Genomic DNA, 12,806 nt, shown 5'->3' on the forward strand with positions numbered 1-12,806 from the left:
GTTTCGAAATCTTTTAGCAGCAGTTATAAAACAAGGGACTGAGTGTCTCAAGTATCGCTCAAGAATTCAAACTGGCTTCAGAAAGCAAAATGAAAGTCAAAGTGAAGAGACTGCGTTCTTATTTATCAGAATAGCTTTAAACAACACCCAGACCAGCGAATCAGTGCTTTGAACTGATTCCTGGAAATGAATGGAACTTCCAAACTCCAAAGTTTCAGTAAAAACCAATTAAAATGACTGCAATATTTGCTTTCACAGCAGACCAAGTGTACTTTCTCCTCTGTCTGATTTGAGGCTGTCTTGTGAGCTCTGATCCGAACATTTTAATGATTACTTCTGGTTTCAGGTCACAGATTCTCATTCTCAAAATCTCTTCTTTTTTTTATCAGTTAACATCCTGATCATTTCCGTGGGAACGCTTTGTTGCCCTTTCAATACAAGACTGCTTGTTTGTATGTGTAGATGGTTTGGTTTGTTCCTCCCGCTCTCTTCCTCATTGGTCTCAATGCGAGTGAGATTCATTATTGTCTTGAACAGTAGCAAAGGCGGAAGGACGAATGAATGTATAATTGACTTATATTGACTGGAGAAATATTGAGAGAATTGAAACCCATGTAATGACACGCAGTGAAGCTCGTGAAAACACGATCCACCATTCAACGTCCCTTTTCTAAAATCTAAATAAATGTTGCTTAAAGGCACAATATGTATGATTTTTGTAATAAAATAGCCAAAAACCACTTGCACAGTGTGATAGTGTGATATATTTAATGTAGTTTTGTTCTTACATCATCCCAAAAGTTCCCAAGGGTTTGTTAATCCAGAGAAATTCCATTTTTAAATTGTCGCCCATCAATGACGTAATATCAGCACTGTGACAACACGCATGGACAAAAAGGCTGATGTACACTTACTCGAAATGCATTACAGCTGTCGTTAATAAAATGACAATGAAACGAAAAGTGTTGACTGCAGAATTAAATTTGGATCTGCTAAATGTTGTAGTTGGTTCTTTTTACGTGTTTTTACAGTGTTGTGATTATAACCAATCAGACGCGAGTCTGTTGAGCTTCTGAATGAAATGGCCAATCAGAGACACCAGAGATTTGTTCAGTGCGCACGCTCGCTGAGGGAATTCTCTCAGTGCAAAGTGCAGATGTACTCATGATGTAAGTAGGAGATTAATCAATCAAACAGTGTATCGACAGCTTTACTGAACATAAAGGGAGTTTTTTGAGAGTGCTTAAACTCGCGCCAGACTGAAGTCAGTCTGTTGCTTTCTCTGTAGAACTGACAGAGTTCAGTTTCAGAAACCATCTCCGTCTACACTACATAACAGAAAACGCATGTCATGTCACCATTCATGCACACTTGTTATGCGCGTAAAAGTTTAAACAAGAAGTCGGTTGCTAGTCACTAGCAGGTTCAACAATGAGCATGATGGCAAAGAAAAGCAAGGACGTCTTTGTGTGGACAGATGATGAGGTGGAATTGTTAGTCAAAGTAACTAATGATTACAAGGCAGCTGAAAATGTCTATGGGGAGTCATGGCAAAACAAATACAGGGACATACTCGACAGAGACATGATACGGTTACACGGTCATCAAGGATACATAGAGATCACGTGGGCAGCCACGCCATCGTTTTCAAAAGTCTCCGTTTTGGTCCGTTTACATTGAAATGCAACCACAGAGTTTTCTAACTTCAAACTTTTTTGCTGGCCCAAGTCAAATCAGCCAACCCTCATTTATTTATTTTTGCAAATATATATATATTTTTTTTACTTGAATAAGCACTTGTAGATGCAAATATCTGAAGGCCGCATTCCTTTATTTTAATATAGTTTGATTTATTTACAATAATAAGTCATGTTTTCTATAAAGGGGAGTTAATGATATTTGTTTTTCCTGTGGTGTGCTTCAGGGAGGCTAATTCAATATCGATCATTTGAATCCCTGGATCTGAAAACACAATGGCTTTTCACCATCAAACAACAGGTACACACGATTGGGCAGGTTTATGGTAGGAGCAGGCGGATGCCTCTCATCACGTGTTCAAGCATATTGTTGAACGGGATGCGGCGTGCAGACAGCGGTCGAGTGGAATTTGCCCTAAAGTGTTTTAATGCCAATTCCTGGTCACATGCTCTTTGTGTTTGTGTGTCTGTGGCTTTTGCAGTCCACATCAAAGTGGACAGGACAGATTAGGCAGGTACAGCGCAGACAGCCTGTGGTTTTATTCCTGACTCTCTAGGAGCAAACATTTATTAAATTTCGCATCTAAAGTATGAAGTAAAAATATCAGCTTATATCATTGATTAAACTAGATGTCCATTACTTCAATTTCATTTAATAAGGACATATATTGTTGGATGGTTTTTAAAATGTCTTGCAGCCAGCTTTCTTCTTGAAGAAAGAAGACATTTAGCTGCGTTTACATGGAAACTACTAATCCGATCGTAATAGGACTAGAAGCACAATCCGAATAAAAATGTCACATGTAAACACATCAATCGGATTGAATTGGCTTGATCCGACTAAAATTTCGATCGATTGTAAGGGGTGGTTTATCCCTTTTGTAATCCGAGCGTGAGGACATGTAAACACTTGATCGGATTGAAAACCGAAACTGGAAAGTACTGCGCATGCGCAGTGACATAGAAATAGCGTAATGACGTATGACGCTGAACGAGGTGTTCTTCCTGGTGAATAAAGTGTCATAAATAAGTGTCCGGTCATTATAAATCTCCCCTTTTCTCTCAGCGTATGTGAAGTGGAACAGGACCACGTCCCACCAGTCCTCGTTTAAGACTCATCAACAGACGACTAGTTTTGAATGCGGTGTTTGTTTGTTTGTTTTGCAAAGTTGAGCAGCACAACCATTCATGTGCAGGTCGTTGCCTAATTAGGACCAGAAGTAGATAAATATAACGTGTGCTTTTTAAAACAGCAGCGGGAAGCTCTGTATATTCGTGCAGTGTGCGCATGTCAAAAGAGTAAATCCGATCAGAAGCTTGTGACATGTAAACACGCACATATCAACCCGATCACTTTATTCAGCGTTCATGTAAACACTACGTTCGGATTCGTCAATCAGAATGAATTCTTTCCGATGGCAGCTTAAAGTGTCCATGTAAACGCACCTACTGGCAGACGTTTGTATGTCTGTCACAATTCACACACACATGCTGTCATGAAGCACTCTGTGCTGATCATCCGAACTTCTGTGTTTTCCTGATCTTCTAAACGTAGCTGTTCTTCCAAGCTGATTTTTCTCTGCGCTGCCCCTTTATTTTTTTTTATTGTTTGCACTCATCTTTGCCCGTGTTAATTGCTCTCTTGGCTTTCCATCAGACAGAAAACTGGCTTCTCAGTTTCCTAAGTTGCTTCTCTAAGCACCAGGATCTTCCCTCTTTCTCTTCATCCACACCTCCATGTAAATCAGTGAGAATCATCTTCTTGGCACCTCTTCCGTTTGCTGTGTCTTAGTTGTGATGTTGGTGTGTGTTCACAGGTGGTTCTTCGGGAGAATCCCCAGGGCCCGGGCGGAGGAGATCCTAAACAAACAGAGGCACGACGGAGCCTTCCTCATTAGAGAGAGCGAGAGCGCGCCTGGAGACTTCTCCCTGTCCGTCAAGTACGTCAACACGCCTCAAATCCACCTCTACTTATTCCCAGAATCATTTCTGTGTGCACTGCAGGCTTCATTTAGTCAGCGTCCTGGCCCGTATATACCTGTATTTCACCAGTGAACAACTGTATTAAATAAAGCTTGAAGTAGTCATGCAGGTTATTAGTGTTGTGTTGATAGTCAGAGTCTTTTATGTTGTTGTTGAAGGTTTGGCAATGATGTACAGCACTTCAAAGTGTTGCGTGATGGGGCTGGAAAGTACTTCCTGTGGGTGGTGAAGTTTAACTCTCTCAACGAGCTGGTGGACTATCACCGCACCACCTCTGTTTCCCGAAACCAACAGATCTTTCTACGAGACATCGAGCAGGTGACTCAGGTCTGTATGCTAGCTTTAATCCATGAAGTTTATGTGGATCACCATTAGTACTTCAGTAATAAGAAACAGGATATTCGGCCTAAGGGACATCCACAGAAAAGGAAAGTAGATTCAAAAGGAAGAGCAAGATACTACGTTCTGATTAAAGATTAGTTATTTTTCTTTGGAATAGCCTGCACTAGAATAGCTGTGTGCAATAAAAAAAAAATGTCCTGTAGACACTAAATGCTTTTTTTAAATCAGTAAATTAATGTTTTTTGAATCAAATGTAGCCTTTGTGCACATAAGAGACTTCTTTTAGAAACGTGGTGTTATTTACACGTGTCTTTTGTTTAACAGCAGCATCCAACATACGTGCAGGCCCTGTTCGACTTCGACCCTCAGGAGGACGGCGAGCTCGGCTTTAGACGCGGAGACTTCATTCAGGTCCTGGACAACTCTGACCCCAACTGGTGGAAGGGCGCCTGTCACAGCCAGACGGGCATGTTCCCACGCAACTACGTCACGCCTGTCAATCGGAACATGTAAAGGAAAAAAAACCAAGTGATTAGTGAATAAATTATAATTAACGTCCCCCTCACATTCACCTACAATCAGACTACCCTACATGTCCCCGTCAACACCCTTAAAGTCCGGTGAAAGTTAAAGAGGCGCCGAGGAATGGAAACCGTGACTGAAAACAAGGAGAAAACAAAAAAAGATGTCGCGGAGAGCTGGAGGTTTCCTCCTCTTCTGTGGTGCCCGGGCGAAACTATTATTCCTGAGAATTGTGATGTCTTCATGAACGCTTACAGTCCAGACTGAGCTGTTAAGAGTCTTAGCTTAGTAAACCACACACCAATTAAAACAACAGTGATTCTGTCTGTAGATTCATCCTGCTGCTTCTGGCTTCTTTTCTAGCAGTTAGAATAGTTTTTGTTCATTTTTTTTTTGTTTGTTTGTTTGGGCTGCATGTTTAAATCTCTTTACAGTAGTAAATCCTGACGCTGTTTTTAAAAAGGAAAAAAAAAAACATTAAAAAAATATATAAAAATGTAAGAGTAAGAAATTGCGAACGCATTGTACATCTGGGCTGTGGAGAAGAAAAAAAAAAGTCGCCTATTAAGAGAATCCATTTTTTTAAGAATATATATATTATATATTTGTATGTGTCTGTCTGTTTTACCTTTCAACAATTTTTTTTTTTCCAGTTGTACATTGTTAATTTTTTGGTGAGGCTGGATGAAAACGGAGTAGATCTGAGACATGCTAATTTTATGAGCATCTCAGACATAATGCCATAGTATTTAACGCATCATGTATTCCTTTTGACATCATTCTTTGTTTGAGAACCAATAGGTGAGTGGCTCCTTGGCAACAGCAATGCATCGCCGGGGAGCTTCCAATCATGCAGGAGTTGATCTAATGTGAAAAACCAGATGGCTAGCCACCATATTAAGCCCGATGTATTTATTGCAGCCACTTTTTCTTTGTCTTGGGATGTGAATGTAGCCAACATCACTCTGTAAGGACGTCAGATCGGAGAGCGGAACCACAGTTTCGTGATCTCAGAGATGCGTCTGTTTAATGATGTCCATGTGGAAAAACTGTCCACATAACGAAACGATTTCAAATCACGAGATCTGGGATTGAAAAACTGGTGTGTGCCAGTAAGAAGTAAGAAAGCAGAGAGTTTCCGTGTATTCGGAGTCGTCACATCGACTAATTTGATGCGTTCCGTTTGTTTTCTCGGACCTCTTTTGTCTTTTCAGTGTTGTATGTTTTAGCTGTTATGGCTCCTGGTGTATTATTGACTGACCCGCTCCTCCTCCTCTGTGCTTTTCTGTGATGTTCTCGTTTTCTCTCTGGATTAGTGCCTTTTTCTCTGGTGTGACAGTGTCTCAGGCTGGCTGCTTTAGCCTGGGCATTGGGCTGTGTGAGAAATCATGAACACACCTGCACACAGTCACTCCTATTTAAATGTCTCGCCTTTTTCTTAACCTTTTTTTGTTGCCTTTTTCCTTGTTTCTTTTGAATAAATGAAAAGAAAACACGTCTGTGTCAGATAATTTATATTGTGTGAATGTGGTTTTTCTAGCTTCATGTAATATACTGCAGATTCCTTTTAGGGTCACTTTTTATTTTTTGTGCCAATTCAGGTTTTTGGAGTGAAACTAAATTTTGTGTTCTGTGTCAACACTTACTGTTGCTTTAAACCTGTTTGCGTCACACTTCAAATTTTTCTGAATGTATTGTTTGATTATGAATTGGCCTTATTCGTTTCAAGGAAAATTTGACAAAAAAAATTAAATTAAATAATTGCTAAAAATCTACTCCCTCTCAGGCCATCCAGGATGAAGATGAGTTAGTTTCTTCATTGGAACAGATTTGGAGAAATGTAGCTTTACATCACTTCCATTACATCCACACGACTCCAGTCCATCAGTTAATGTCTTGTGAAGCAAAAATCTGTTTGTTTGAAAGAAAACAAATCCATCAAGGCATTTATTTATTTATTAACTATTGTTTCTGGCTCAAATATGAGACCATAATCCATAATACCGCTTTCTTCAGTGAAAAAGTTGTCATCTGAATCAGGAGAGAAATATGCACAGATCAAGGACCATGGCAAGCAAAACAACTCATAAGTTACAAACAAATATGTTGTCGATTTTGATGTGAGAGGACAACGGGATGACGTTTACACTGGAGGAAGTGTTACAAACTCTTATTTTGGCCAAAAGCGATAGTTTAATGTTAAAATGCTATAATAATGGATTTGTTTCTTACAAACACAGCTTCTCTTTTCACAAGATATTGATGGACTGGAGTGGTGTGGATTATTGTGATGTTTTTATCAGCTGTTTGGACTCATTCTGATGGCACCCATTCACTGCAGAGGATCCACTGGTGAGCAAGTGATGTAATGCTATATTTCTCCAAATCTGATCCTCTGAACAAACAAACTCACCTACATCTTGGACGGCCCGAAGGTGAGAAAATGTTCAGCAAATGTTTATTTTTGGGTGAACTATCGCTTTAAATTGCAAGTGTGTCACGCAGAGACCTGTGGGAAATATTTTTATTCAAGCCAACATTGTCAATTATATTGAATCTAGAATAATCTTATAGAACATATACAGTAATATTTGACAACCACAATACTTTTTTGACTTCATTCTCAACAGTATATCGTTTTTTATCGTTTTAAAAATGTTTGTTAAATGACTTGCTTTTTTAATGCACGTTTTTAAATGCGATTTGTGTCAAGATACTCTTTGAAACTCTTGTATAAAAAAAATGACAAGAAAACATCAGAAATCATACTTAATAAACGATCTGAAGCCATTATTGTGTTTCGGAACAAAAATGACAGCCCATTGACATTGTACTTAAAGTTTTTAAAATGAACTGGCACATAAGACAACTTCAGAGAAAATTATAATAGTAATGTATTATTGTCTTTCATATCTAAATCCTTGTCACGTGAAGTAACTAAGGCTTTAAAACTGTTAAAGCAGATACATGTATTTAGATGCCTCAAGTTTAAAGCGACTGAATATGTTACAGAGTCTAAAACCGGGTCAACATGACTCACAAACTCACAGACATGCCAAACTCAATTAAAGTTAACAGTTTGACTTTAAAAATGAGGATCACGTTTAGACTGAAGAGAAGGAGAGCCATCAGTACACAGCCAATAATATCGCTTTCTAAAAGGAAGCGAAACAATTCTTTACGATGAAAAACCTACACTTCCAAGCGTGGGGTCGGTAGGTTTTTTCATTTTTATTTGAAAAAAGGGTCTCTTGTGCACACAAAGGCTACATTTACTTAAAATACAGTAACATTAAAAATTATTATGATTATTTGATGAATCGGAAGTTTAAAAGAACAGCATTTATTTGAGATAGAAATATTTTGAACCGTTTGATAAATTTATACATTTCTTAAAATGATATTTTGAAATGATAATAAAAAAAACTTACTGACCTTAAACTTTTGAATGGTCATATAAATAACCGATTATTTTATATTATATTATATAAATAATTTCTGCCAACCTTTTCTTGTGGTTACCTTTCCTGATAGACAGCACGGGCTCTTGTGTGGAGAGGACACGCGCGTGTTGGGGTCACGCCAGGTGAGCAGCGCGTGCTCAGTCTCTTAGAAGACATAATGGCCCGGTTTCACAGACAGGGCTTAGACTAAGCCAGGATTAGACCATAGATCAATTAGGACATTTAAGTAATTTTTATAAACATGCTTAGAAAAAAAACATTACCGATGTGCATCTTAAAACTAAAAAGGCACTGATATATTTTTAAGATCAGTCAGTGCAAGTTTATTTCAGTGGAAACAGCTCAGACTTACATTTTAGTCTAGGACTAGTCTTAAGCCCTGTCTGTGAAACCAGGGGAAAGTGTTCCATTTCAGAATTGTGTGACATCATGAGGTGAGACAAAGTAAACCATGTGGACTTGTCAGTCGCACCCTATGCAAATGTGCTCCTAAATGCAAACGCTGATCTCTGGAACATTTACTTAACGTGTTATATACCTAATAGGTCATTCAGATATAAACACTGAGCCCCACAATATGAATTATGATCTTAAAGGGTTAGTTCACCCAGATAGCAAAATTATGTAATTAATAACTTACCCTCATGTTGTTTCAAACCTGTAAAACCTCCGTGTATCTTTGGAACACAGTTTAAGATATTTTAGATTTAGTCCGAGAGCTCTCAGTCCCTCCATTGAAGCTGTGTGTACGGTCTACTGTCCATGTCCAGAAAGGTAAAAAAACATCATCAAAGTAGTCCATGTGACATCAGAGGGTCAGTTAGAATTTTTTGAAGCATCGAAAATACAGTTTGGTCCAAAAATAGCAAAAACAACGACTTTATTCAGCATTGTCTTCTCTTCCGTGTCTGTTGTGTGAGAGTTCAAAACAAAGCAGTCTGGATATTCGGTTCGCGAACGAATCATTCAGTTCACCAAATCGAACTGAATCGTTTTAAACGGTTCGCATCTCTAATACGCATTAACCGGATATCCAGACTGCTTTGTTTTGAACTCTATCACACAACAGACACGGAAAAGAAGACAATGCTGAATAAAGTCGTCATTTTTGCTATTTTTGGACCAAAATGTATTTTCGATGCTTCAAAAAATTCTAACTGACCCTCTGATGTCACATGGACTACTTTGATGATGTTTTTCTTACCTTTCTGGACATGGACAGTAGACCGTACACACAGCTTCAATGGAGGGACTGAGAGCTCTCGGACTAAATCTAAAATATCTTAAACTGTGTTCTGAAGATAAACGGAGGACTTGCGGGTTTGGTACATGAGGGTAAGTTATTAATTACATAATTTTGCTATCTGGGTGATCGCTTTCCAGTTTTATTCGCAGTAAGATGACACGAAGGCGCCACCTGCTGGCAACTGAAATTATATATATTACTTCATTTACTACAACTACAAATGTCAAATCTGTTGTTCTTAATTAGTAATTAATTAGTAATTTTAAAGATTTTATTACAGCTAAACAATGATTTTAAGGTATTTATACATGAGGGTAATATTGAATTAAGATTCAAATTACATACAATTATGTTAATTAAAGAGATTCATTTTCATGTGTGTCTAACGTACATGTTTTGGACGTTCCTTGTCGTCCGTTCTCAATGCAAAAATGAAAATATTTCGTAGTCGGCAGGATTCGAACCTGCGCGGGGAGACCCCAATGGATTTCTAGTCCATCGCCTTAACCACTCGGCCACGACTACTCGAATACCTTCTGGGAATTGTATCAAAATAATCTCAATATTCCCCGGATATAATTACTTATGTTGTTGAGATTCGTTATCACTGTTCATAAGAAAATTTCTTCTCACTACACATTAATTCTGGAAGGACATGGAAGCTCGCGCACAGTGTAGTGTGCTTGTTACGTCATAACCGGCTTTAATAATAAGAGGCATTGTAGCTCAGGTTCAGAAGTTAGATCTGCTGGGTTCAGATCTACACACACCAAATAAAAGCGCAAAGCTCGCCATATGAAGCTTGAGACATCGTGCAGTTTATTTGACTATTATATATTTTTCCACACCTGACAATCCCAAGATGACCAGCAGAGGTCCCTGTCACTGCAGTATGATGACTGCTCTCTGTTCTGTTGCTGTGACCGGCTTCATGTCTGTCTTCATGGTACAATTGCTTGTGATTTATATAATGCTGCTGTTTATGCTGCTTCTTCTAGACCTGTGTGTAGCAGCTCTGTATGTTGGATTTCCTTTTTTCCATGTATTTCGACTCTGTTACACGACTTTTGTGTTGTAAATTCTGACATATTCTTGATCAATTTTATATAAACAAGCCGGACCAAAGGCTCAGCCATACACGTTTAAGTAATGTAAACACACACATACAAAAAAATCAAGTATCAAAGTTTTACACCCAACATCCAAGAAGCCATTCTGTTTCCATTTAACAAAAAAAGAAAAAATGAAAAAAAAAAAGAAATCTAAATAATAAACACATTATTGCTTTAAAAAAATAATAAGTTTGAAAATTCTGTTTTTGTTGGATACAAGAAGTGTTGTCTTCAAGGTGTACAGAAAGCTTTTTCAGTACTTTTTTTTTTACAAATAAAAAAAAACAAAAACCTAGCTACGTTCCAAACATATGAAACAAACATGAATATATAGATATATCTGCAGTGGGTATAGAAACGAATCAGCCCCCTTTAAAGGGTACATATTTATACACAGTTTCACCTAATCTCATGTTGATCTTGAGTACCTATAGAGTAGTACTGCATCCTTCATATCTCCAATAAGTCTTTATTTTTATCATATTGATAAAATAAATATACAGCTTTTCGATTCTTTCCGGAAAAAGCCGAGCTCCTGGAGGCGTGCCTTGAGCGGAGCTATAATACTGATGTTTCGTGTTGTTTCCATTAACATATATTCACTTATGTGCTGATTTCCAACAAAATACAGAAATCTGATGCAGTTGTACTTACATGAATGGAGTCTTTTATCACTGGGATCACTTGATGTTTTTAATAGCAAACAATGTGCAAATCCAGTGGCAACTTGGGCCTTGTTTATAAAACATTCATCACTCAAATGACCAGAACACAGAAACGCACTTGATACACTCCGTTGCTGTCCCAGAAAAACAAACTGCATCCACTGTTCATGTAAACGCTGGGTTCCGCTCTTGTCTACGTCATTAGATCCATGATCGGAAAAAAACACCCGGAACTTGTACTAACCCGGAAGTAAGATTTTCGGCACAGAAATTCTCAGTTATTCTTCTAAATTATTTTTTTAAACTTTGGCCATGTTTAGCATAAGAATCCATCTCTTTAACACTGTGAACAACTCTGAGCACTCTTTGTCATAAATTCCTGGCTGTAGCAGTTTCCTCCTGCTCTTTTATCCAGTTTGGAGGGACGTCCTGATCCAGGGAGGGTCAGTGTTGTATCTTCCACTTCTCTAATAGACTTCACTCCGCTTCTAGACACTGATAAAGCCTTTGAAATTGCTTTGTATCCATCTCCTGAATTGTGCCCGTTCACAACTTTATGCCGGAGATCTTTTGACAGTGCCATGTCACCCCATAGTTGATTGTTTGCTTCAGTTGCACTACCAAGGAGTGAAATGCTTCAGGAAAGCTCTTTTAATGCTGAGCTAATCTGTTTTCCAACTCAGTGATTCTGGTTTTAAAATTTTTTCCTGATATATTGGTGTTAAATATTTAAATCTTTTCACTTTCATAAGTAAATTCAGCTGGATAAAATAAAAAATGTGTCTGGATCTGAAAAGTGAAAAATGCTGCCTTCGGAGGTCGCATTCCAAGGTAGGAAGGCATCAAGGCACGTCCGAAATCAATGTCAGCTTAATTTCCTGTCTCCTGAGATGCCTTCGTCTGGACGGTTTTTGAAGGCAGCATAGATGTATCCCACAATCCTGTGCGTTCCATTCTGTGAGAGTTAAGCCAAAAAATAAATATGGCATTTGAAAGTTGCGGTCGGTCAGTTTGAGTGTAAATGTATGTTTTTGATCAACGTTTTCCACTTTTTATGTCATTTCTAGCGAGAAATTAATATTGCAGTAACAAAATATCCACTTAGTTATCACCAAAGCTCTCTATATTTTGCTGTAGATCATTAAACCATTACTCTGCCTAAGAAGCCTGTCCAAAATCAGTTTAATGAGGTGCCTTCATGCAAAAATGCTGCCTGTAAAATCATTGCCTGATGAGGCAGCAAGTCACCTGCCTAAGTTTTCAGATGCAGCCTGTGTCTCTTCATTTCAGTCTGCAAAGAAAAAAAAAGTGATAATTTTGAAGGGGGCTGATACTTTTCTATTCCCACTGTATAGAGAACCGAATATTCATCATCTTAGACAGCCGAACCACTGATCAACACAAGTGGCAGATATGATGTGAAATTCAGCATGGAAAAATCAAATATGATTATTATTGAACATAATTATTTTTACATAACATGAGAAAGAACGTTTAGATCAAAATAGGCTGCTTCATATACACATACAGAGTGCGTCATTTATATATATATATATATATATATATATATATATATATATATATATAAAATATAAAAAACAACATGTTCTTTAATACCATAAAAAAAACATACTTATAAATATTTACATCAGTATGTTACTCCATTCTATGGGTTTCTGTCAACCCTCCATCTCGAAGTTAACGCGTAAAGGAAAATGGAGAACAGATGACAAGAGCCGCTGCTCCAAAACAACTCTAAAACAAAGCGATGTACT

General features: G+C 38.0%; 1 protein-coding gene and 1 non-coding gene across 5 annotated transcripts in view; one reads left to right on the plus strand and one right to left on the minus strand.

Moving 5' to 3' along the window:
- The window catches only part of LOC132148888 (growth factor receptor-bound protein 2-like), a 31,504-nt gene extending 25,445 nt beyond the window's left edge, over positions 1 to 6,059 (plus strand). For all 4 annotated transcript variants that reach the window (XM_059557654.1, XM_059557655.1, XM_059557657.1 and 1 more), the window contains 3 exons: positions 3,515 to 3,637; positions 3,839 to 4,007; positions 4,347 to 6,059. In XM_059557654.1, the coding sequence (XP_059413637.1) occupies positions 3,515 to 3,637; positions 3,839 to 4,007; positions 4,347 to 4,535 (481 nt within the window). In that variant the 3' untranslated portion in view covers positions 4,536 to 6,059. The remainder of the gene's footprint in view (positions 1 to 3,514; positions 3,638 to 3,838; positions 4,008 to 4,346) is intronic.
- A 3,638-nt stretch (positions 6,060 to 9,697) lies between these two features.
- On the minus strand, positions 9,698 to 9,779 carry trnas-aga (transfer RNA serine (anticodon AGA)). The gene has a single exon. It is a non-coding gene; the product is annotated as a tRNA-Ser (tRNA).
- Positions 9,780 to 12,806: the final 3,027 nt, after the last annotated feature.

The sequence above is a fragment of the Carassius carassius genome, chromosome 9 (assembly GCF_963082965.1).
Source record: "Carassius carassius chromosome 9, fCarCar2.1, whole genome shotgun sequence".
Lineage (NCBI taxonomy): Eukaryota > Metazoa > Chordata > Actinopteri > Cypriniformes > Cyprinidae > Carassius > Carassius carassius.